The 26,116-nt window shown below is 40.2% G+C and overlaps 2 protein-coding genes, 1 long non-coding RNA gene and 1 other non-coding gene across 4 annotated transcripts; 1 reads left to right on the forward strand and 3 right to left on the reverse strand.

The window, feature by feature from the left end:
* Positions 1-1,928: 1,928 nt before the first annotated feature.
* LOC104732585 (uncharacterized) lies at positions 1,929-4,452 on the reverse strand. The gene is made up of 9 exons (XM_010452149.3): positions 4,100-4,452; positions 3,727-3,912; positions 3,526-3,655; positions 3,356-3,436; positions 3,070-3,260; positions 2,866-2,961; positions 2,683-2,776; positions 2,284-2,532; positions 1,929-2,205 (listed from the first exon to the last, which is right to left on the reverse strand). Exons 1-9 carry the CDS (start codon positions 4,265-4,267, stop codon positions 2,102-2,104), a joined length of 1,299 nt encoding a protein of 432 aa, XP_010450451.2. The 5' UTR covers positions 4,268-4,452; the 3' UTR covers positions 1,929-2,101.
* Positions 4,453-5,115: 663 nt separating this feature from the next.
* Positions 5,116-6,046, reverse strand: LOC104732586 (uncharacterized). The gene is made up of 4 exons (XR_002034554.2): positions 5,912-6,046; positions 5,769-5,833; positions 5,537-5,647; positions 5,116-5,432 (listed from the first exon to the last, which is right to left on the reverse strand). It is a non-coding gene; the product is annotated as an uncharacterized LOC104732586 (long non-coding RNA).
* A 2,831-nt stretch (positions 6,047-8,877) lies between these two features.
* Positions 8,878-8,984, reverse strand: LOC147931058 (small nucleolar RNA R71). The gene has a single exon (XR_015576903.1). It is a non-coding gene; the product is annotated as a small nucleolar RNA R71 (small nucleolar RNA).
* A 10,712-nt stretch (positions 8,985-19,696) lies between these two features.
* Positions 19,697-22,802, forward strand: LOC147931059 (uncharacterized). The gene is made up of 4 exons (XM_087477158.1): positions 19,697-20,743; positions 20,951-21,147; positions 21,296-21,947; positions 22,026-22,802. Exons 1-4 carry the CDS (start codon positions 19,697-19,699, stop codon positions 22,800-22,802), a joined length of 2,673 nt encoding a protein of 890 aa, XP_087333284.1.
* The last annotated feature ends 3,314 nt before the right edge of the window (positions 22,803-26,116 follow it).

Consider the following 26,116-nt stretch of genomic DNA (forward strand, 5'->3'; position numbering starts at 1 on the left):
CGCTGCAACCCCCACACCCGGGGCAACACCGTGACCAACACCGGGCCCATCCGCCCTGCCGTCACCCAAACCAGCCTGGTCTCCAGACACACTAGGATGAACCTGTGACTCCGCCACCTCCTCACTGGCCATGCTCTGGGTCACACTCACACTGGCCTCAGGAACCTGACCTCGTCCCCGACCCCGACCACGACCACGACCGCGACCAACAGCATCCTCACCCCTAACCATCTGTATCATCCAAGAACAGAAGGCTAAGCAAACAATAATTCTAATACACAAGAAACACAACTTACCGTGGAATCACAACACAGGCTCGAAGAGGATGTTCTAGGACTTCATGCCACACTCAATTGACCGACTCACACAATCAATCATAACATGGAATCCTAAACATCAACAGCAAAAGCACAATGAATCCTAGTCCTAGAACCGTAAGGGCTCTGATACCAAAATGAAACAACCCTTCCCGTTTTTTTTTTTTTTAATACCTCATTTACTAGTGGTCCCATACCCACTAACATCCCAACAACAATCAATAACAGCGGATAACCAAATAAAACAATTCCAATAATATTTCAATAACATCATAATCCAAACAAAGAAATAACCATAAGCTAACATCCTACAATGTTCCAATGACTTAATCTAGCAATCTAACATCAGCTAGACCACAATCAAACAAGCCTCTAGAACATCCCTTCATCATCGCCTTGATTCCACGATCACATTTTGCCTTTACCTGCACACCACAAACAACAATTGAGATGCGTAAGTATTATCATAAATACTTAGTGAGGCCGTCCTCCCATCTACTGGGTTATACACACAAGCATATGAGACCCTCAAGTTTAAGCAAAACAAACAACACACAACAATACATCAAACCAGGAAATCAAGTCTCGACTGAGACCAGTGTCGACCGATGCCTCACGGTGTCGATCGATGCTACAAACAATGGTGTCGACCGATGCTAAACAGTGTCGACCGATGCCACTCCAAATGGTGTCGACCGATGCTTCCTAGTGTCGACCGATGCCTCCTCTGCAGACACGATCTGCGCGAAACCGAACATCGAACTCTCCTTCCCAATCATCTCGAATCCGTCTCAAACTCACCCAATTACCTCAGAAATCACTGGGAATCACAAAAACAACGAACCCAAGCAACAAAACAACACAAACAGCAAAGAAAACACACAAACAAGAGAGATCTCATGCTTAGATCAACCATGGTCAAGCACTCACCTCAAGAACAGGAAGATTGAATTGAGGAACGTGGAAAACAACACCCCCAGAAGCTCCCCCTTCGTTCCCAGCAACAGCTAACACTTCCACTGCCTCAGATCTCTCCAAAATCTCTAAGAACAAGCCCAGAAAACTCAGAAACGTTTTCTCTCTTTTCTCTCTTTCTCTTTCTCTCAAAAGCGGCGACTACCAACAAAATAACACGACCTAGGGTCGTTTTCCCCTTTTACACACGATTTTTAGGGATTTTAATTGAACCAAACCGAACCAATCGACAATTAAAACGAACCCGACCAAACCGGAACACATGGTGTTGATCGATGCCACCAAGGGTGTCGATCGACACCCACACCAAAATTACAAAAATTGGTTCGCGGATGTTACAATATATATATATGTATATTTATTGTCATCTAATCTCAAAAATATATGAATGGCTTGTTTAGTAAATTGTATACATATATTAGTTAGGCAGAATATCCCAAGAGTATTTACCAAAATAGTTCTATTCTTCTTTTTTAAATTTACCATCTTTGACTCTTTGTCTTGTAACTTGAAAAACTGGTCTACAGATTTCTCATCTTTTATATACCCTCGTACATAGTTATAATTTTCATCAGCTATAGATTTCAAATTACTAATTCATATAAATCTCCCTCTGTTCAGTGCTTAAGAGTGAAATTGTGAATATACGTACTATCCATATATCTTTCTCTTCAACGTTCAAATGAATTCTAATTTGAACCGATTGTCGAACCAAAAACCCACAAAATGTCAGTGTTCTTCGTATAAACTCTCGATACAAAACCCAAAACTGAACTAAACCGGTAGAGTTAAACCTATAAGACCTCTTCTCAAGAGAGTTCAGAGATTACACGTTCACATTTGTCTTCCAATATCTTCACTGCTTCTGTGAAAAGAACGTCCGGAGGCTGTGATCCGGTAGACTCGATTGTAACTGACAAAGACAATAAAAAAACTCAATTAGAATGTCTTTCACATCATGAATTGCCTAGTTAAATTGAGAGGTTCTTACATATAAAATGGTTCTTGACACGGCGCAGAGCCACTTGGTCCACCCAATCTCTTTTTCCTTTCGCTTCTGCTTTTCCTTCTGATTTTGCTTCTGTTTTTCCTTCTGATTTTGCTTCTGTTTTTCCTTCTGATTTTGCTTCTGCTTTACCTTTTGATTTTGCTTCTCCTTCTATTGTTTCGTCTCCTTCTCTTAAGCATTCTCTACACAAGGAGCAGTCACGCGGCCGAGCTACGGTTGCCCTTTTTCTACCTGTTTTCCACATTTGGAAGTCAATATGAAATCAAATTGCAGAGAGACTTGCAAGCCAATGTCCTCGGTTTTTTCATCAGAATCTCTTATTGTTACTTAAAAAGCAAGTAAGAAGACTTTGAAGGAAACTAGGGAGGGCTTTTACTTCACCTTGGCCCATCTCTTCAATGTCAAAAACTTTCCTGGGGCAGACTTTTAGGAGTTCTTCAGCATGCTTACCCTCAAATTCCTTTAGTAGAATCACCTAAGATATTATAAATAAAAAGCGTTATGAAGAAGCTTAGGACGAGTCAAGAAAAGAGAAAGCACAAAAGATTGTGGTGAACTTCTCACCTCAGGAAACATTCGATACCAAGCCGTAGCTACTGGAGACCACTTTGCATGTGTTTTACCAATGCCCTTAACCGCATGAGCTTCAAGCTCAATCTCCTGCAAGAAAAAGATAGAAGGAGATGCAAGTCTTTCATCTCTCATCGCAAGTAAAGTCTTCTTAAGTGTAACAATTAAGAGGAATATAATAAATAAATAAAACAGTACCTGGCCAGGGCCGAGTTTTGCTATCAATATATCTTGAAAGCTCGGCATGATAGGATTATCTGCAAATTCAGGGAAGGAATCTTGGCTGCGGCTGAATGAAGTATGAGTTTTTGGCTTTGTGGTTGAACCTCCTGCTGATTCTTTGAGAAGCTCACTCCCATTTGGTAACCATTTCAATTCGCTACTTAAAACTTCAAGAAATTAAAAATGACACCGTTCATGAGAGATCAAACTAACAATAAGACAATGACTGCTCTTCTTGTGCTAACCAAAGAAGAAATATTACCTTTACGACGCGGGTCACCTTTTGGACATTTCACATGGAGTTTGAAAACAATGGTGTTCCTTTCATTTGGCTGATCGTTTTCTATGACACAGAGATTAAAAACAAAGATTGTGACACAAAGAATCATGAGCTTATAAAGATGAATCACATGCCACAGAATATTTCCTTACCGGATAAATATTCAAAGAGCCTCGGATCAGCCACGATTGGAATAAGACCCAACCTGTGAGCAAGAACTTCGTCTTGAATAATAGAAGTGTTGTTTACTACAAACACTTTTTCAATAGCCATTGAAGGAAGCTGCAAACAAATGAACACACTTTAAACCAAAGATTCTAGTAATAAAGGATTCATCAAAGGTGGAGTCAGACCTCAGCTAAGAGGATTCTTCTGAAAGCATTAGCGATTCCTGGAGGGATACCAATCATATCGAACACCATATCTGTCTTTGTGAGACTAATCACATCAACTTTGAAATTCTCAGAGAAGTTTTCTAGATTCACACTGTTGTCCACTCCCGAAGAGATATAGGCACCCGAGTAAATGGTACCCGTGGCCTTACAAACAAAAACACACAAACACAAATTAAAAGACTTCAAATTTCAAACGATCATCACTCAGTACCATTCGGATTCTGACGAAATTGACAAACCCACAAGAAAAAATTTGGAATTAGTAATAAACACAGCAAACCCACATGAGCGGCATTGAGACAAAGCCAATACAGAGCATATTGTAACTTACATGTAAAGGAGCTTTAACTTCGCAGACAACACGAGTTCGCTGGAGTTCCAGATGCGGAGGAAGTCCTTTAAGTACGTCAGGGAGATCGAATATGTTGAAATTTTGGGCTTCTAGCTTTTCTTCATCAGTCACAATCCTTCTCACTTCTTCTTCTCCATCACTCTCCATCGTTCCAAGCTTTGAGAAGTGTGCAAAACCGTGAGAATCCGGAATAAGGGGTTTGTTTGGAAGAGAGAAGAGGAAGAAGATGAAGTTCACGATTTCACTTTCGTTCTTAGCTTCAAAAAATTGGGGATTTAAGGTTTATGGAGAATGAATGAAGCTCTCTCTGGACTCACGAGAGAGGAAGGGACAATTTAGGGTTTATGTACACGTGTGGAATACGAACCAAATTGGCTGAACCGGATCCACCCGGACTTTGGTTTATTTGGTATTCGGTTTGAATTAGATCGGTTTGGTTCGATTTCAACAAAAATACTAAATTCCCGGTATAATGAATTAACTCTTTTAAAAATTCACCCTACCTCATTGCATGTCATATCCGAGCATACAGACACACTACAGTTTTTGGTTTACAGAAAATTTACATATTTTTGTCACTAATTTATGTTTGCTACAAATTAGTTTCAAAAATATATTTGCGCCTAGAAAGTGGTAGCAAACACTACAAGAAATAGGCATATTCTTAGCAAACGAAAAACGCTATGATATCGATTTGATAGCGATTCCGTAAACGCTATCTTTGCTGGTGCTATCTTAGAGGAGGCATATACAATAGTGTTTTTTCCGTATGCTATCAATTGTCTATTTATAATAGCGCTATTTTATCACTATATTAAAATTATTAGTAGCATTTTTTATTTGCCATAATATAATTAATAGTAGCGAAATATATGTACTATGGTTTTGTGAACTGTAACTATATATTATTGTTGTAATATATTTTCCAGGCAGCCTGATTATATATATTATATATATACAGCTTTTGCAAAACAATATATAAGAAAAACTATATAGAAGCTTCAAAATACAATACATATCATTTTAAACATTTCAAGTACAATACACTACATACATTATAAGTCTCAAACCAACTCTTAACCTAAGATTACAAATACTACAATCAACAAAAACATGAACCTAGAGATTTTTTTAGACCTTCAATAACTCCTCAAGAAGGCGAAGATGCTGTTTCCAAAACTTAGCTTGCTCTTGCTTCATGTTCTTCAGGTCAAAATTTAGCTCACTCCTAACTGACATAAAGAACTTATGCAAAGGTTCATCATCAATCTCCATGTACTCAGCTGCCTTGGTGAAAACTTTCGTAACTTTTCTGAAGAACAAAGATTTTAAAACATGTCATAGTAACAAAAAAAAAACTGATTTGTCATGCACCTATAGCATCACTCGGATGTATATGGGTATGATTGAATATACCTTTATTATCCGACACCATGGAAACCAGAAACCAGAACCCATGTAAGATACACCATGGAAACAAACAAAGTCCTCCTCAGATCCTCACCTTCAAAGACACCAAAACAACACCTGCACCACATCAACGATTCTACGAACCATCATTAGTTTTTTAAGTCTGAAATAACAGCCAAAGTTCAAACCATAAATCCCACATGTATCAATCTTAAAATCCAAGTGAAAAGCTTCATACCTTCTTAGACACTTCTTTTGTTATGCTAGCTGGTAAGCCCTTGCCATTGTTTAAAGATGAATATCCTGCAAGAGAAAAAATTATGAAGCTAACCTTTGTGGATGATCCTTTTTAGTAAGGAGAAACAGAAATCAGAATCTAACCTTTGTGGATAACACTTGTTCATCAGATTTATCTAGAATTATATTTGTAGCATGGTTAAAACCTTTAAAAACATGTGAAAACCTTTAAGAGAAAACAACATACAACAATGTTGCGTCCATCATTTGTCATCACCGAAATAATCTCTGCAACACCAAGCAAAAGATAAGATTTTAAGATAATTCATGCAGATATACATGAGATAAGACAAGTCCGAATGATGAATGCATGTAACTGAGTCTGATGTGAAAGTTCCACAAATTGATATATTTGTTCTAAAGTCTAAACCATACAAAATGCTAAAAAAAACCATATAACCAAATTAATATATTTGTTCCGAATGATACATGAAGAACAAGATGATGTACATAGGGAGTTGGTGACAATATACCTGAGCAGCAACATGATTCTTTTAAGAAAACACAGTGGAAATATCAGGTAACCTTTGATTGATTAAGCCAAATATGAATAGATAAAGAGGAAAGAAAGAAGAAAGAAACCAGGAGCTGCTCTTCGGGTACGGAGTTTAGTTAAATTAGGAGACAAGGCATCAACAGTTACCTCTATTTGAGAAGAGGCAGCTGCTTTCATGCTAGGTCTGATATCTGGAGAAGTGTCGACCATACCTGTTGCTGCTGATGAAACGTCCTCTGAAGAAGAATAAGAAGATAAAAGAGTTAGTATAACAAGAAGAAGAAGCTTTAACAAAATCATTCTTAGATTAGAGAATAAATTTATTAGCTTTACTTGATTTTTTGCCTTTAGCGAATAAGCCTCGTCGAGACAAATCGAATTGGGGATCTCGGCTGCCTATCACCATCAAATTGGGAATATGATTGGAATCCTAGATCTTAAACTCAAATACACCAAAATTAAATAAAAACCCTAGATCCCTGATATATCATGGTTTTTATGGTTTTTAACCATGATATAAGGAGTCTTTTAGTGTCTTTTCATTTGTTTCTAAATTGTTTTTGAGTCTTTACAGGTTTTTAGTATGAAATGAGCGAAATGGAGCAATTAGAGATATTTTGGAACAATTCATCAAGGAAGAAGTTGGAATCGGATCAAAGCATGGGCATCGATCGACACCTAGATTTGGAGCATCGATCGACACCCTCTTCAGGCGATGAAGAATCACAAAATTGGAAGTTTTACAATTCTGCCCCAAAGTTTTCCATAATTGCAACATAAGTCTCTAACGTGTTTTAGGACATATAAATAGTGTTTTTGGGTTTTCCAAACCATTAAGTTTTTATTCTATCAAGTTTTATTTTTCCTGCAACCCTGAAAGATTTTTGAGAGCTTTTGGAGAACGAGAGATCAGATCTGCTTTGTAGAGAAGAATTCTTGAACTCCCTTCTTACTCTTTTAATCTATTGCTTATTATTCAGAATCATGTTTTGTACTTCATTGATTATGTCTGAGTAGTTTGTTTGTTAGGTTCAGGGTTTTTCATAGGGTTTTTATGAATTATTAGATCTGTTTATTTAGGATTCTTTATCTTTCTAGATCTTCATCATAGGTTGTTCTTCATTATTAATCCTTGATTGGCCATCTAGAATTAATAACCTAGGAAAATAAATAGATATGAGAATATAATTGATTTTCCTGATAAAACCTTTGATGAGCAAAATTATTTCTTGCAAAGAGATTTGATTTAGTAATTTTGTGAACAATCTAAACTTGATTTTATTGCTGATTTTTAACCTAGAATTTTGCAAAGAGATTTGGATTTTCTGGTTTTAAATTTAGATATTATTTGCAGTGAGAACTGATTTAATTTACAAAAGTGTTTAGAGTTCTAGATCTGTTCTTAATTGCTTGAATCCTAATTTAGTGATTGATTTAATATTTCATAATTTCCTGAGAAATTCCCTAGGCCTAGCTTTTTGATCTTCTGAATTTACAACAACTTTTATTTAATATTTTGCATTGCTTTTATTTTAATTCAATTTAATCTGTTTAGCATAATTATAAAACTCTATAATTTATTGTGTAGACTTGAGTCCTTGTGGAATTCGACCCCTAAGTATTACAGTGATCTCTTAATTTGAGAGAGTAGCTCAGAGTTAAATTTGAGCATATCAAATTTTGGCGATGTTGCCGGGGACTCTTTGATCTACCATTAGATTTTAGTTTTAGATTTTGTCTAAATTTTTATTTTTATTTGAAACTTACACGCTTTTGTTTTCTTTTCTCTTGTGTGTTTCAGGTGTATGCCTAATAAGCCTAACACAAGGAGCAACAAGACTAGTCCAATTCTGAAACTTTCAAACCAAGAGTTGGGAAAACTTGAGTGTGAGAACCGAAAAGCAGCCAAATCTTTGAAGATGGTTAACCCAATCATTCTGATGCGAGATGAGGATGGTGCTTTGAGGGATCAAGAGGGCCACTTGCGCAATGAGCAGGGCCAAAAGTTGATGCTGAGGTCAATGTGATTGCTGAAATTGCTGTCGTCGACGAACCAGCTGATGGTGTCGACGGTGTCGATCGACACCAACAGGGTATCGATCGACACCCCCTTCCTGCAGATGGACATGGAGCTGCCAACCACGTACAGAACCCAGTTCGAAGACAGAATCAAAACCGGGACCTGATCCGGACCATTGCTGACTATAACCGGGCTGATCTTGTGTATGAGAACCGGTCTGCTATTGTTCCTCCACCATTCCAGATGAATGATTTTGAGCTGAAGCCTGCTTACTTTCAACTGGTTGGGCAGAGACCTTTCTCAAACCTGCCCCATGAGAAGCCTCTAGACCATATTGAGCACTTTGAGGATCTTGTGACCAGTATCAAGGCTAATGGAGTGACTGAGGACTTCATATTCTGCAAGCTCTTCCCATACTCACTTGCAAGAGAGGCATCTCAGTGGTTGAAGCAGTTGCCAGCTGGATCTTTGACGAATTGGCATGGTATCAAGGTGGCTTTCCTCAATAATTTCTATGATGATGCAATGTCAGATGAGCTGAGAGTCAAGATCTCTTCATTTAGGCAAGGGCATGATGAAGATTTCAAGGCAGCTTGGGTGAGGTTCAAAGCTTATCAAAGGGACTGTCCACACCATGGTTTTTCAAGGGTACAACTGTTGAGTATCTTCTTTAGAGGGTGTGACTGGAAGTATCAGTTAGCTTTAGATGCTGCAAGTCATGGGAACTTCAAGACAAGATTTCTAGAAGATGCTGAAGTTTTGATTGAAAATTTGGCTTCTAGAAATAACACTAAAAGAGCTGATGCTGAAAGAAAGAGACTGCATGGAGAGTTTGATGCAAATCAGCTTGCTTCTGTTAATGCCAAGCTTGATTCAGTGCACAATCTTCTTGTGGGAAAGAAGTCAGTCCAATTTGCTGCTGAAGTTGAGACATTTGATCCAGAGCCAGAGAATACAGAGGAGAATGTCAACTATGTTTATGGAGCTGGGTATCAGGGACAAAGATTCGGTAATCAGCAAGGTAACAGACCTTACAATGGTGACCAGAAGCAGCAACAGAACAATGGCTATACAAGAACCTATGGGAACTCATCCTATCAGTCTCAACCTCCTAAGAATTCTTCAGAGAGTACAATGGAAGCCATGCTTGAGCAGCTTTTGCAAGGACATGAGCAATTGATAGTGACATTCAATGGGAAGATTGACAATGTCTACACTGAGCTGAATGGAAAGATTGAAGCATTGAACATTCATGTCAAGAAGTTGGAGAATCAGGTTATTCAGACTGCTGGGTCTATCAAACGACAAGAGGGTTTTCTTCCTGGAAGAACAGAGTCAAACCCCAAGCATGCTTGTAATGCCATATCTGTGAGGGATGAAGATGCTGTTGAAATTGCTTCTGCAGAACATGAAGAGAAATCGACCAAATTCTCAGGTTCAGATGATGGTGTCGATCGACACCACCTGGGTGTCGGTCGACACTCCTCTCTGATGAACCTAGAAACTGCAAAATCTCAGGTTCCAGCTGCTGAAAGGGTCTACAAGCCTAAGGTTCCTTTTCCCAAGCCAAGAAAGTCTAAGCAGGAGATGGAGGAAGCTAGATGCAAGGCAATGATGGACAAGGTGATGATTGAGATGCCATTGATTGATGCAGTGAAGCTTTCACCACCACTTAGGTGCTATGTCAAGAGAATGGTATCAAATGGTTTGAGCACTGAGGAAGGAGCACTGCTTACTAAGGATGTCAGTGCAATTCTGTTAAACCAGCCACCATAGAGGAAGAAAGAGAAGAAGCAGGAGGTGGTTGTCTCTAAGGAAGTGAGTGCAATCATTCAATGTAGGACTGCGGAGAAGTTACCAGATCCTGGAAGCATTGTACTTGATTGCTCTATCTCCACAAGAAGGTTTGCACACTCACTTTGTGACCTAGGTTCTAGCATCAACTTGATGCCACATTCTGTTGCTGTGAGACTAGGGATGACATAATTCAAGCCAACTCAGATTTCTCTTATCTTGGCTGATCGATCCCGAAGAATTCCCGAAGGTGTTTTAGAGGATATTCCAATTAAGGTTGGCAACTTCATGATTCCCACTGACTTTGTGGTGCTGAAGTATGATACAGAGCCTAAAGATCCTCTCATCTTAGGAAGATCTTTCTTGGCTACAGCTGGTGCAGTCATTGATGTGCAGAAGGGACACATAGAACTGAATGTGGATGGTTTGAGTATAAACTTTGAGATGGATAAGCTGAGGAGAGCTCCTACTATTGATAGACATACTTTTTCTATTGAAAAAGTTTCTGTTACACGAGCATCAGAAGCAGTGTTGATCGACACCACCAAGAGGGTATCGATCGACACCCCTCCACGACCAAGACAGAACAACTCCAAGATTGATGCTCCAAGTAAGAAAGCTGTTCCCAGACAGAAGAGTCACCAATCCACACTTCAGAGTCCTCAGGTAAGGCCAAGGTATGTATCTTCTTCACCTAAACTTTCTCCTATCATCAACAAGAATTTCAAAGAGATAAAAACTGTTTTGCAATTAACCAAGCCACGAGATTATCGTAGAGCACTTGTTTCTTCTGTTGATGATTTTGCAGGACATAAGAGAAGCAAACCCATCCCTAAATCCCGCCCTTGTTATGTTCCTCACATCCTTGGCAAGCTTCATGCACCTACTGCTTATACACCACCTTGGATGAAGAGGTCACTCACTCAGAGGCATTCACTGCCACGTTATGATCCACCGGATGCTTGAACTCCAGCACAGTCAAGCTAATGACTGAAAACAAGCGCTTAGTGGGAGGCAACCCACTGGTAGGTTTTTCTTTTTCTTTTGATTTTGATTTTTATTTATTTTATTTTTATTTTTGCTTTCCTCTTACTTGATAACACTGGGGACAGTGTTGCTTAAGTCTGGGGGAGGTTAGTTACTAACTATGTTTTCTGTTTTTGAGTTTCAGTTGTGTCAGTCAAAACCATAAAGTTTGAGTCAAATTTTTCAAAATTTTTCTTTTTTTCTTTGGGAATTATGATCTTGACTAATGATTTCTCTTATTTGGCTAACACTCTAATGATTAATTTTTTTATGCTTGATCTCAGAACTGAAGCTTAGAAATACTATGAGCCTTATCAAAAATCCTGAAAGCCCTTATTCAATGGATATCTGACTGATCTAACGTTGTCTCAACCTTTATCAGGATTTTAACCGGACTTAATCTCTTACTTTGGGGTTGGAAATCAGTGGACTAGACTTCTTCTTCGGGCCATATAAGACAGTGCAATTTTTCAAAGTCTGTCTTCCCTCTCTCTTCCCTTCAGTGCTTTAAAGAAAAAGAGAATAAAAGATTAGATGATTTTGATCAGTTTAGAGAGGTAGGTAAATTACCAGTGACCTCATTATTCTACTCTTGAGTCAAATGATCACACAAAGCTTGGAAGCGAGGGGTAGGTAAATTACCGATGACCCCGGTATTCGCTTACACCTTTGATTAGAAGAAAAAAAAATAAGAAAAGAGAAAAAAAAAATTGGAAGTGAGAAAAGGGAGAGGAAAGGAGATGTAAGAAGAAAGTCTTGGCCTGAAGAGAATCCACATGCCACTGTTGAATACACACAAGGTAAGAACTCACTTGTACTTGCTTTAATTTATGTAATGAGATGACAATGGGGATTTCAGAGATTCCAAAGGATTGTGGGATTTGAGTAAGCAATGTTGATGCTTATCATGGTTGAGTATAAGAAGTAAGTTCTTGAGTCAGGTAAATGAAGAGTGTGAATAAGAATAATCTGCAATTGAGTGAGTTCCCTGTTTTCAAACCTCTTTCACAGGTCTAAGCTTATGTTATGCTTGAGGGCAAGCAAAGGCTAAGTCTGGGGGAGTTGATATATCATGGTTTTTATGGTTTTTAACAATGATATAAGGAGTCTTTTAGTGTTTTTCATTTGTTTCTAGATTGTTTTTGAGTCTTTACAGTTTTTTAGCATGAAAGGAGCGAAATGGAGCAATTAGAGATATTTTGGAGCAATTCATCAAGGAAGAGAAGTTGGAATCGGATCAAAGCATGGGCATCGATCGACACCAAGATTTGGAGCATCGATCGACACCCTCTTCAGGCGATGAAGAATCACAAATTTGTAAGTTTTACAATTCTGCCCCAAAGTTTTCCATAATTGCAACATAAGTCCCTAACGTGTTTTAGGACATATAAATAGTGTTTTTAGGTTTCCCAAGCCCTTAAGTTTTTATTCTATCAAGTTTTATTTTTCCTGCAATCCTGAGAGATTTTTGAGAGCTTTTGGAGAGAGAGAGATATCAGATCTGCTTTGTAGAGAAGAATTCTTGAACTCCCTTCTTACTCTTTTAATCTCTATTGCTTATTATTCATAATCATGTTTTGTACTTCATTGATTATGTCTAAGTAGTTTGCTTGTTAGGTTCAGGGTTTTTCATAGGGTTTTTATGAATTATTAGATCTGTTTATTTATGATTCTTTATCTTTCTAGATCTTCATCATATGTTGTTCTTCATTATTAATCCTTGATTGGCCATCTAGAATTAATAACCTAGGAAAATAAATTGATATGAGAATATAATTGATTTTCCTGATAAAACCTTTGATGAGCAAAATTATTTCTTGCAAAGAGATTTGATTTAGTAATTTTGTGAACAATCTAAACTTGATTTTACTGATTTTTAACCTAGAATTTTGCAAAGAGATTTGGATTTTCTGGTTTTAAATTTATATATTATTTGTAGTGAGAACTGATTTAATTTACAAAAGTGTTTAGAGTTCTAGATCTGTTCTTAATTGCTTGAATCCTAATTTATTGATTAATTTAATATTTCATAATTTCTTGAGAAATTCCCTAGGCCTAGATTTTTGATCTTCTGAATTTACAATAACTTTTATTTAATATTTTGCATTGCTTTTATTTTAATTCAATTGAATTTGTTTAGCATAATTATAAAACTCTATAATTTATTTTGCAGAGTTGAGTCCTTGTGGAATTCGACCCCTAAGTATTACAGTGATCTCTTAATTTGAGAGAGTAGCTCAGGGTTAAATTTGAGCATATCAATCCCCTTTCATAAACTTACTCTTTTAGATCTTCAGATAGAGAGAGACGCCTTCGCCGTGCTTTGAAGAGTCACCAGATCTTCAAACCACTTTCTTGGTTGACTGCTGGGAAGCTTGATTTGGTCTCAAATTTGAATAATCTCAATGAAAGAAGAGATAAAAAGAGAGGATTTAGGGTTGAAGGGTGGAGAGAGCGTGAGACGAATCAAAAGGAGAGGATTTAGGGTTGAAAGTAGAGAGGCTCGATGAAGGAGAAATTTTTTTTTTCAGACTCTATGGTTTGTTAGTGTAGTGGGGGAAAAGTGATTTTTTAGTTAATTTTTACTAAGTGATGGCGGAAAGAGTGATTTTTAGTTTCCGCTTATGTATTTTGAGGTGTAGCGTTTTAAAAGCGCTATTATATAGATTCATTTTAAAAATTTTATCAACGATAGTATTTGTGTAAACTGCGCTATGCTTTTCTGCTATCAATACCCATATTTCTTGTAGTGAAATTGTGTTGTAGCAAATTGTAACAACTTTTCTGCTGAGTATCAACTCGTGAGTTTCCTGCTGAGTATCAGCTTTCTAACATCTTCACCAAATCTTTTGCTCAGCAGCTTTTTTGTGATCTTCGGTACAAACTTGGAGTTGTCTTGCCTTCCACTCCAAGTTTGAGGGGGTGTATTAATCCTGCAGTTCAAACAGAAGCACCGTCTTCTGCTTTTAGGTCCAAGACCTTAGAAGATATGGGCCGTAATCACAAAAGCAAGCCCAGCAACAAGTTGTCTTCACCTTGCAACGGTAACAAAGTGATTGTGACAGCCATTGAGACAAATCGTGTGATTGAGACAAACCATACGTCCTTACCAGCTCATCAGCGTATGGGTTTCACAGTCCAACAACTCTCTGTGCATAACAGATTTGATACCCTTGGTTCCCCCTCAATGATGTGTGTGCAGTAATGTGTACCCTAGGCCCCTCCTTCTATCTTCCTCTATATAAACTCTATCTTATCATTGTAAACAATTCAAGCATAAATAATAAAGTAAAGATTTCTCTTCAAATTTTACCAAACTTTCAAGACTCGGTGATATATTTTTTTGTTTTGGTAAAAGTGTGACAGATGATACTTCATAACTTTATTGAGGATTCACAATCTTCTTTCACTAAATAAAACGGCTCCATGTATATAAATTTAGATTATTTACTTCACATTAAACTGGTTGAGATCTTGAGAGTAGATCATAGGTAAATGATCAAGAATTTCTGAATATGCAACTCTCCTTATATAATATAGATAGATTTAGTTTATATGAGGTTGAATACCACAGGCGATCTTTGTGTAGTATAACTCCCATATTCAAAGCAGCACTAAAGTGAGCAGAAGAGGGTAACAGTGCAACTAGCGTGTAAGCGTTGAGGGCCTCGAGGCACACTGCGCACACCTTCAGTTTTCATTCGCTTGTACATACCGAACCCCTGATGATGTAAACTCCAGCATGATAAAAGCAGGAATCATAGCGTTAGAAGAAAGATAATTTTATACAATCTGCCATGAACAGTGAACAACTTTCTCATGGATGCCACTTTCGATTTTTGCTTCTCCCGCCTGCCACACACACACGGAAAAAGACCTCTTTACCCTCCAATCAATCTGTCTCCAAAATTAAACAAAATAATTTTAATAAAAATAATTTTATATTTTTATAGCTTCGTAAAACGTAACACGTTTTGTCTTTTCTTTTCATAAATCTTTGTTTCTTCGCCTCCCTCGCCAAAATTCTCTTTCTTCTTCGTCTTAGGGTGTGATGATGAATTACTTAATACAGTCACTTCTACGGCCGAATCCTCCGCTTCTTCCGCCTCCACCCGCCGCAGTCGGCGAGACAGGGGAACCTCTTTCTAAACCCGACCCTTGGTATGTAAGAGAATTATTGTGTTGTTTTATGATTTTTAAGAAATCCAAAAACCTTAACTGGTCGTCTTTCTCGTTTTAGTGTAGAGTCAGATGCGGAGATTTTAAGCGAGGGAAAGCCAAGGGCCGCTACCGCCTCTCCCAGGTTTGTCTGTGTTTATTGTTTCGAATTCTCATAACAGCTGCGTAATTCGTCTACTTGTGGAAACCGATCTGATAGACCAGTTAATAGATCCAGCATTTTTGCCCACCCTATTTTGAAAATATGAAGATAGACCAAATGTTTGGTAGACCTATTTGTAGATCCGACATTTTTTTAGACCATTGACTTACTAGTAGACAACCATTAGAACAGGTCTTTGTCCACCATTGCATTTTCAAATCATTCCATCTTCGGTAACTTACAAGTTACCAAATGTGCAGGTTAGCTAGGGCGATGGACGACATCCACCAAGAGAGGTTTTTGTCTCCTGTTACTTCTCCTTCTTATCTTTTTTGTCTACCGTTACTTGTCCACCCAATTTACTTATGTTGCTCCTTATTATGCCTTCAATGCAGGTCTGGTGACCATGCTGGAACTGGGTATGTTATGCCTCCGGAGGACCAGTTTCAACAGTCAAGGTCTGTCTAACAGTATTTTCCTTAGTTCGTCGATTTAGTGTACTAGATTCAATGGTTGCAGTACGTGTCCACCCTTGACATGGTTGCCTCTAATGCAGGTCTGCTGACCACGAAAGCGCCGAACCTGTAATACATCAGGTGGACCAGTTACCGCAGCCAGTGTATGTCCACACGTAACTTATGTCTTTCTTTTGGGTGGACTAGACTAAATATGCATTACCATGTCCACATCCATTGTTGATTTTGAAAATTGTTTTCCAAAACCAGTTTGTCTATCGCTTAACTAACCCCTATTAATAGTTCATTACTGTAGTAATGTAGCTGGTGTCGTCACTGACAATGATGTGGCCATGATGGACCAGATCGACAACCTCCATGACAAGTCGAATTCCTAACAGATCGACAACCTCCATGAGATGGTCGTAGACTTAAGTGCTGGGTACACGGACTTCAGGGATTTTGTTCAGTGATTCCCTACTTGTCCTTCTCTGTGCATTTGGGTATTCCATTACGAAATTTGGATACTGAGTACCATCTGGCAAATATGTTCATCCCATGCGATGGACATATATTTATGTTGTTTTTTGTCTACTTCCCCAATTATGTCTGTTCCACCCAGGGGAGATTGTTTTGCTTTTGTTTTAGTCCACCCTTTTATCCCACCCTATCTTAGTCGAGGGACATGTATTTCTGTTTCTAGTTGTACAATGAATGCAGTATTAGTCAATCTAATTTGTTGCCATCTCTATTACCATATGTACATACACAATATTTTGTCTCTTCTCCATACACAAGTTAATGGTGGTAAACATTCTAATCCGATAGACATTATAAATACGATAGACAATAAAAAACCAATTGCCAATGTTTCTTAACAAAAAAAAGTCAATAGACATTCTAAAACCGATAGACATTCTAATAGACATGAACAGTAAATAACTTCCCCTTTATAAATCAGTAGACAAAAAAGGATCTCCACCAGATGACAAATCACCTTGTCCATCTGCGTCTACCAACATCCCAGTCAGGTTTTTATCATTATCGGTAAACACAATATTATGTCCTTCCTCGACGGTCAATGCTTTCTTCTTCTTTAGTGAAACATACAAATACAGTCTACCACACTCTTCATTCTTCACTCTAAACTTTTGAAACTCAACATTATTGTCTACTGAAACTGGGGGCATCTTACTTTATGTAAAGATAATTGTGTCTCTAGGGTGCCAAAAGCTTAACTCCATGTTGCTTTCCTCTTCTTTGACACCCAACACATCTGCTATCTTGGTCTTCAACCCTACAAACGTTGCATCTACATCGATAGACAAAAATCTGGTCATTTGCCCATGACAGACAGAAACTTCCACACCCCAATATCTAAACATGTCCATTCACCCAGCAGGAGGCACTGTAATGACCCTCACCAAGAGGTAAATTACAAAATGAAATCTCAAGGCCAAAAGGTGAGAAAGAGAAGCCAACAAGGAAAGAAGAAAATTTAATGAAGAGAAGTCCGAGAAAACTGGACGAATCGAGAATTGGCCGAATTGCCCGAAGATGACCGAAGGACCGAGAAAGTCCAAGAAAAATTGCCGAGAGTGCTGAGACGGACCGAGAGTTACCGAGAGTCGATGACGATCGACCGAGAAATGTTAACCGAACCGCAAGAGAAATCTTCAATCATCAAAAAATCGGTTAAGGCAAGAGTTAGTGGGGTGGTTATTTTATTCAAGAAGGAGTTAGTGGGATTTTGTGGGATTATTAAATAAATCAAGAGAAGTTAGTGGAGTTAGTGGAGAAATTAAATAATCCAAGGAGTGTTAGTGGAGCTTAGTGGGTGATTAAAGAAATCAAGCAAGTTTTAGTGGAATGCAAGGTGGCTAATCGATTTCTCACCAAGTGTTGTGACATGCTCTAATAACCACTAATGAAGATTGAGCTCTCCACATGCATTGGCTGCCTCCACCGTCCAACCCCTCTATAAATAGCTCCTCATCTCTCTCATTTTTGCACAAGATATCAAGGGGTAAGGAGAGGAAAAATTTCAGAGAGAAAAGAAAGAAATGAGCGAGGGAGAAGGAAGAAAGAAGAGGGTTGTGTTGCCGTGAGTAAAAGAAAGAAGAGAAGAAGAGAAGACGCAAGACGAGACTATCGACCAAGGTTAGATCGATAAGGAAATCGATTCTAACCAAAGAGACGATCCAATTGTGCCGCGAGAGAAGCTTCACCAAGGGAGACCGATCATCGACGGTTTACTGTGAGTTCAGGCACATATTTTGCCGGCTTAGATGGAGAATTAAAAACATCCATCTAGTGCGCGGTTTGCATGAATCATTTAGATGCATTTACTTGAAATTCTTTTGTGTTTTTCTTGCTAAGTTGCATGCGAGATGAGGTTAAGCCGGTTGCTAGTTCGAAATGTTCTAGCAACAAGGGCGATAACGAGTTGGAGATACTTGAAAACTTATGAGCTTAAAGTCATATAAACTCAAGTATAATTTTCGGTGAGGTTATAATACGTATTAGTCCGCGAGAAATTCCGGCTATGCGTAGTATAACTTGGTATTGTCATCCTTCCCATTCCGTACCACATGCAGCCACTACATGCAACCCATGTTCGTGTGTTTGTAGGGTTGGTTACGAAGAGCTCGGAGATTACTGGGCTCGCTACCCTGGCCGAGGCTGTCTACACGACGGTGTGGCTTTGAGTGAGATCCGATCGCATGCCTTAGTGGTTGCGACTCGATGATTCGTGAGGGGTTTAGGGAAAGGATGCATACCGGGTCTAATAAACTAGAACTTGTTAAAACTATTGTTTTATTTCAAGTTAAATTGTTGCATGTTTCGTGTTTATGCTTGCATGTTGTTGCATGTTATTACAAGTAGTTGTGAATGCTTGTAGAATAATTTTGCTTAGCTTATCAGCTTCCGCATGTTATCTCTTATTGCTTGTTGTGTTGTGCGCTTGCTTGTCAATTGTTTAATTCGCTTGCATGTAGATCTTATGCTCGCATATTGCTTATATTTGCTTGCATGTTGATTGTTTTTGTTCGCATGTCAATTATTTATGCTTGCATGTTGTTTGTTGATGGGGTTTGGGATTGGGGTTTAATTCTTTGCAGGAACCCTGACTCACTAAGTAATCTTAAATTACTTATGATAATATTGTTGTGCTGCAGGTAACCCTAGAGGGAACTAGAGGGCGTGGTGAACGATAGGACTCCGAAGTAGTTTTATTTTGGTGTCTATTGTAAAATTAAAAGTATGTTTTATTGTGAACAAAACTTTGGCACTAAGCCTTGTTAATCTTTTGTATAATCGTTTGTAGTAAACTCATTTAAGTTTTAATGCAATCGGATTTCTTTTAATTAAGCGAGTCGTGCTGATATAGAATTTGTCCAAGTCGGCTCAACACACGGCGTATATGTAGGGTTGTAAAGCCTTAAGGACGTGTCGTGTGGTCGGGAACCTCACCGATGGACTGGCCAAAAGGGTCTTGATTCGTTCTTGTACTCGGCCGGATCGTCGGTGGACGTTTCCATAGTGACGTCTCGGGGCTGTCTGATGGCCTGTGTGGTCATAGTGCGCTTCGGGGGCGTTACAACGGTGGTATCAGAGCATGGTTATGTATAGGACTCGCGTTTTCAAATGATTTATCGAGTCAAATGGTCGCAATTGACACTTAGGATAATCCGGATCGTACATCACTTAAGCTTAGATGGGATTAAGTAAACCCTTTTGTTGACCGTGGATGCAGATGTCTCGTCAAGGATCCGAGAGGACTAGGTCGACGCTTTGTTCGCCGGACACAGGGAGGGGTTCAAGTCAGCAGTTTGGTCTGGAGGAATGGGGTTCACATTTTGGAGATGCGCAAGGAGAGGAATCGTTTCCAGGCATATTCGAACCGAATATGTATATGCCTGAATGGGATGTACCTGGCACGACGCCGAGATACACACCAACGAGTTCAACTCGATTCAGTACGCCAGAGGGTATGTATCCGCCAGGATTTGCACCGTTTGGACCGTTCGCTACCTACCCAAATCAGAACATGCCAAGGGGAGACCGAGTGCATAGAGAAGGACCAAGTGAGCCGAATGTACCAGAAACCCAGCAGACCCTTAAGATGATTCGAGACCTCTTGAGTCACATGATCCAGCAACAACAACAAAACCAAGCAAATCGTGCAGCAGAAGATCCATCCGACCAATTTCTAAAATTAGTAATGTTGTTGAGGAACTTAGGATTCGGCAAGTTCAAAGGAGACCCGAACATTGTGTTAGCAGACGCATGGATAAAAGAATTGGAGAATAATTTTGAAATGACAAGGTGTCCGGAGGAGTATAGGAGACTGGTCGCAGTTAACTTCTTAGAAGAAGATGCTCGTGCATGGTGTGATAGCGTAGTTCCTCGCTATCAATTTCAGACTATAACGTGGGAAATCTTTAAGAAAGAGTTTGAGCTAAAATACTTTCCACCAGAGTCACGTGATCGACTAGAGAATCAGTTCCTGCAACTGGAACAAGGTGAGATGACTGTTCGAGCTTATGGAAGAGTTTTTACAAGACTTCAGAGGTATTTGTACCAAGGAAATGACGATGAGTTAGCTATGGCCCGGAGATTCTTTAACGGGCTCAGGCCAGACATAAAGGGAAGGTTGCACGCTGTGACATACCGGAGTGTCGCGGAAGTAGAAGAGAGAGCAGTAAGTGTTGAGGAAGCCATTGACACAGAGAAGGAGATTTCGGCCAAGGATAAAAAGAAGGAACCCGTCCAGCAGACTAAGGTGGTGAACACTAGGAAAGTGAATCAAGTGGCAGGACGGAATTAGGGCGCAGGCCGTGGTAAAGTTAAAATGAATGTCAACCAAGGAGGCCGTAATGTGAACAACATGGATCCGCGAGGATGCTAAGTGTGTGGTCAAGTGGGGCATTTTGCTCGAGCTTGCCCAACTGTTGACGAAACGAAGAGTACCAATCTGTCAACTGTCACATGTTTCTACTGTGGCGAGTTAGGACACTATGTGAACTCATGTCCATCAAGGCCGGCCAAACCGAACGCCCAAACTGTGAACCGTGCCCAGACAGCAAACCAAGTGAAGGAACCCCCAGCGAAGAAGCAAGCAACCCCAGCAAATGTTTTTGCTTTAGGAGTAGAGCCACCTAAACCTCAGCAGTCCGCGAAGGGCCCTATAACAGGTTTGATTGGGTTCTAACTCTCTTGTGATTGATTGCGTGTTTGTGTGTTTGTGTGATTAGTTTATTGCATTGCATTGTGGTATTTGCTTTGCATTTAGGAACTCTACTTGTTGGTGGTAACCCACACATGTATTGTTTGATTCGGGAGTGTCCAATAGTTTTGTGACTCCCGAAGTGGCTGACAAGTTTGGAGACTTATGTGAGGAGGAAGAGGTGAACATCAATGTCTACACTGCTGGTAATCAGCCGCCTTTGAAGACAAGAAGATGGATCAAGGAAGTGTCGATAGTCTTGGAAGATACGAATCTCCCGGTAAATCCTCTAGTGATGCCGTTGGATAGGTTCGATGTTATTTTGGGAATGGATTGGTTATCGGAACACCAAGCCCATATAGACTGCAGTAGGAGCAAAGTTATATTTGAAAATGGAGGAAGGACACCTCTAGTTTTCAACGGAATCAGCCCGAATAAAACGGCATACTTCGCATCAGCAGCAAGGATTCGAAGATCAGTTGAAGAAGATGAGGTTTATCTAGTCACTCTTACCGCCATGGGAGGAGATGACAAGGAAGGAATGGAAGTTGAGGATATTACCATAGTCAAGGAATTTGAGGACGTGTTTAAACCGTTGGAAGGATTGCCTCCACCAAGGAGCCATCCTTTTACCATAAACCTTGAGGCAGGAGCAACCCGGATTGCTAAGGCACCGTATCGCATGGCACTAGCCGAGTTGGCTGAACTCAAGACTCAGTTAGAAGATCTGTTGGAGAAGGGTTTTATACGACCAAGTTCATCGCCATGGGGAGCCCCAGTGCTTTTTGTCAAGAAGAAGGACGGAAGCATGCGCTTGTGTATTGATTACCGAGGAATCAATAACATAACCATCAAGGACAAGTATCCTTTGCCAAGGATTGGTGAGCTGTTAGATCAACTCAGAGGAGCAAGTTGGTTTTCGAAGATTGATTTAGCCTCCGGCTATAATCAAATCTCAATTGCGGAACAAGATGTAATGAAGACGGCGTTTCAAACAAGATATGGCCAGTACGAGTTCGTGGTAATGCCGTTTGGACTTACCAACGCACCGGCGGCATTCATGCGATTGATGAATGAAGTTTTCCATGACTATTTGGATCGATTCGTGATAATATTCATCAATGACATCTTAATATACTCGCGGAGTGCGGAGGAGCACGCGGAGCATTTGAGGAAAGTGTTGGAGAGGTTGAGGGAGATGAAGCTGTTCGCGAAGTTCAGCAAGTGTAAGTTCTGGCAAAGAGAGATTGGATTTCTAGGGCACCGAGTTTCGGAGCAAGGCGTGTCCGCCGACCCAGACAAGATCACCGCCATTCAGGATTGGCAAAAGCCAACCATAGTGTCGGAAGTTAGAAGTTTCTTAGGCCTGGCAGGCTATTATCGGAAGTTCGTGAAGGGGTTCTCAACTATTGCGAAGCCTTTAACACGACTTACTGGGAAAGGAGTACCGTTTTTATGGAGTGAAGACGTGGAGGAAGCTTTCAGGAAGCTGAAGGAAGCTCTAACGACAGCACCAATGTTAGCCTTACCCGAGCCAAACCAACCATATTCTGTGTTTACAAACGCATCAAGAGTGGGCGTTGGATGTGTTTTGATGCAAGGGGATAGAGTGATTGCCTATACCTCCAGATAGCTAAGGAAGCATGAGGAGAATTACCCCACACATGACCTAGAAATGGCAGCCGTGGTGTTTGCTTTGAGGATATGGAGATCATACTTGTATGGAGAAGCGGTTCAGGTATTTACGGACCATCAAAGTCTTAAACAACTTGTTCACGCAACCGGATCTTAATTTGCGTCAGAGAAGGTGGATGGAATTCATAGCCAATTATGATTTGAAGATCCAGTACCACCCAGGCAAGGCGAATGTAGTAGCAGATGCGCTAAGCCGAAGAAAAGCACAAGTTGATGCCGAGAAGGACGTGGAGTTTTTGGCCGACGAATTGAAGAAGGTTAGGCTTTTAGCCTTAGAAGGAGAGACTAGTGAGCCGTTGGGTTTACAAGCCGTAACTCAAGCGAGCCTGTTACACCGAATTCGTGAGGAGCAGCACCAAGACGACAACCTGAAAAATATTATCGAGGAACTGAAGAGTCCAGAAGGACCAAATGCTAGTGGTTATCATTTAGCCGATGATGACACTCTACTTCTCAACGGGAGAGTAACTGTACCTGACCGGGGCGGATTACGAGAGGAGATATTGAGAGCAGCTCACAGCTCAGCGTTGAGTATACACCCGGGAAGCACCAAGATGTACAAGGACGTTCGTAGATACTATCATTGGCCTGGATTAAAGAGAGCAGTAGCGAAGTGGGTAAGTCAATGCAATTGATGTCAAAGAATCAAGGTAGAGCATCAAGTGCCAGCAGATTTGCTTCGCAACTTGCCCATACAAACATGGAAATGGGACTCTATCTCGATGGATTTCATTACTGGTTTACCTATAAGGAAAGGGAGAATCAATGATGCAGTATGGGTAGTGGTTGATCGTTTAACCAAGGTAGCCCATTTGGTTCCAGTAAGAAGTACAAACCAAGTGCCAGTTTTAGCAAAGAAGTATATTGTTGAAATTTTGAAGCTTCATGGAGTGCCAGCAAATATTGTTTCCGATTGTGACCCCAAGTTCGCATCAATATTTTGGCAAGATTTGCACAGGGCGTTGGGAACAGATGTTCACATGAGCACCTCATTCCACCCAGAGACAGACGGACAGACGGAAAGGACTATCCGAACCATAGAGGACATGATCCGACTATGTGCTTTGGAATGGTCATCAGATTGGGAGAAAAATTTGCCATTGGTCGAGTTTGCGTATAACAATAGTTATCCTTCAAGCATTGGCATGTCGCCATTCGAAGCAATGTACGGAAGGCCGTGTCGAACACCTTTATGTTGGACAGAAGTTGGAGAGCGGACAAGTTTCAATCACAAGCTGATTGATGAGACGACGGAGAAGATCAAGTTCATACGGGAGAGTAGGAAGAAGGCACAAGACTGCCAGAAGAAGTACGCATATCGTAAAAGGCGGGAAGTGGAGTTTAAAGTTGGAGACATGGTGTATTTGAAGGTCGTACCACAAAAAGGAAAGGATCGATTTGGTAAAGTGGGAAAACTCGCAGTAAGGTTCATCGGGCCATACACGATTAAGCAAAGAGTTGGAGAAGTAGCCTACCGGTTAGCTATGCCGGAGATGATGAAGCTACATAAAGTCTTTCATGTTTCACAACTACGGAAGCATGTACCAGATCCTAACATGATTGTGCCAGAGCCTATCGAGGAGTTGGAGCCAAATCTTACTTATCCCGAAGGACCATTTGGGATAGGGCAAAGAAGCACTCGGAAGTTGAAGAATAGGAGTACCCCTTAAATCCAAGTGTTTTGGGGAAAGCAGAACCGTAAGGTCACCACTTGGGAAGACGAGGATAGGATTCATGCCAAGTATCCTCAACTGTTCGCCGAAGAAGATGAGGCAGGACCGTCGGAACCCTATGGAATTCGAGACGAATTCTATTAAGGGGGGAAGAATGTAATGACCCTCACCAAGAGATAAATTACAAAATGAAATCTCAAGGCCAAAAGGTGAGAAAGAGATGCCAACAAGGAAAGAAGAAAATTTAATGAAGAGAAGTCCGAGAAAATCTGGACGAATCGAGAATTGGCCGAATTGCCCGAAGATGACCGAAGGACCGAGAAAGTCCGAGAAAAATTGCCGAGAGTGCCGACACGGACCGAGAGTTACCGAGAGTCGATGACGATCGACCGAGAAATGTTAACCGAACCGCAAGAGAAATCTTCAATCATCCAAAAATCGGTTAAGGCAAGAGTTAGTGGGGTGATTATTTTATTCAAGAAGGAGTTAGTGGGATTTTGTGGGATGATTAAATAAATCAAGAGAAGTTAGTGGAGTTAGTGGAGAAATTAAATAATCTAAGGAGTGTTAGTGGAGCTTAGTGGGTGATTAAAGAAATCAAGCAAGTTTTAGTGGAATGCAAGGTGGCTAATCGATTTCTCACCGAGTGTTGAGACATGCTCTAATAACCACTAATGAAGATTGAGCTCTCCACATGCATTGGCTGCCTCCACCGCCCAAGCCCTCTATAAATAGCTCCTCATCTCTCTCATTTTTGCACAAGAGATCAAGGGGTAAGGAGAGGAAAAATTTGAGAGAGAAAAGAAAGAAGTGAGCGAGGGAGAAGGAAGAAAGAAGAGGGTTGTGTTGCCGTGAGTAAAAGAAAGAAGAGAAGAAGAGAAGACGCAAGACGAGACTATCGACCAAGGTTAGATCGATAAGGAAATCGATTCTAACCAAAGAGACAATCCAAGTGTGCCACGAAGAAGCTTCACCAAGGGAGACCGATCATCGACGGTTTACTGTGAGTTCAGGCACATATTTTGCCCGCTTAGATGGAGAATTAAAAACATCCATCTAGTGCGCGGTTTGCATGAATCATTTAGATGCATTTACTTGAAATTCTTTTGTGTTTTTCTTGTTAAGTTGCATGCGAGATGAGGTTAAGCCGGTTGCTAGTTCGAAATGTTCTAGCAACAAGGGCGATAACGAGTTGGAGATACTTGAAAACTTATGAGCTTAAAGTCATATAAAATCAAGTATAATTTTCGGTGAGGTTATAATACGTATAAGTCCGCGAGAAATTCCGGCTATGCGTAGTATAACTTGGTATTGTCATCCTTCCCATTCCGTACCACATGCAGCCGTGACATGCAACCCATATTCGTGTGTTTGTAGGGTTGGTTACGAAGAGCTCGGAGGTTACTGGACTCGCTACCCTGGCCGAGGCTGTCTACACGACGGTGTGGCTTTGAGTGAGATACGATCGCATGCCTTAGTGGTTGCGACTCGGTGATTCGTGAGGGGTTTAGGGAAAGGATGCATACCGGGCCAAATAAACTAGAACTTGTTAAAACTATTGTTTTATTTCAAGTTAAAT

The sequence above is a fragment of the Camelina sativa genome, chromosome 12 (genome assembly GCF_030686135.1).
Source record: "Camelina sativa cultivar CO46 ecotype springtype chromosome 12, ASM3068613v1".
NCBI classification, from domain to species: domain Eukaryota; kingdom Viridiplantae; phylum Streptophyta; class Magnoliopsida; order Brassicales; family Brassicaceae; genus Camelina; species Camelina sativa.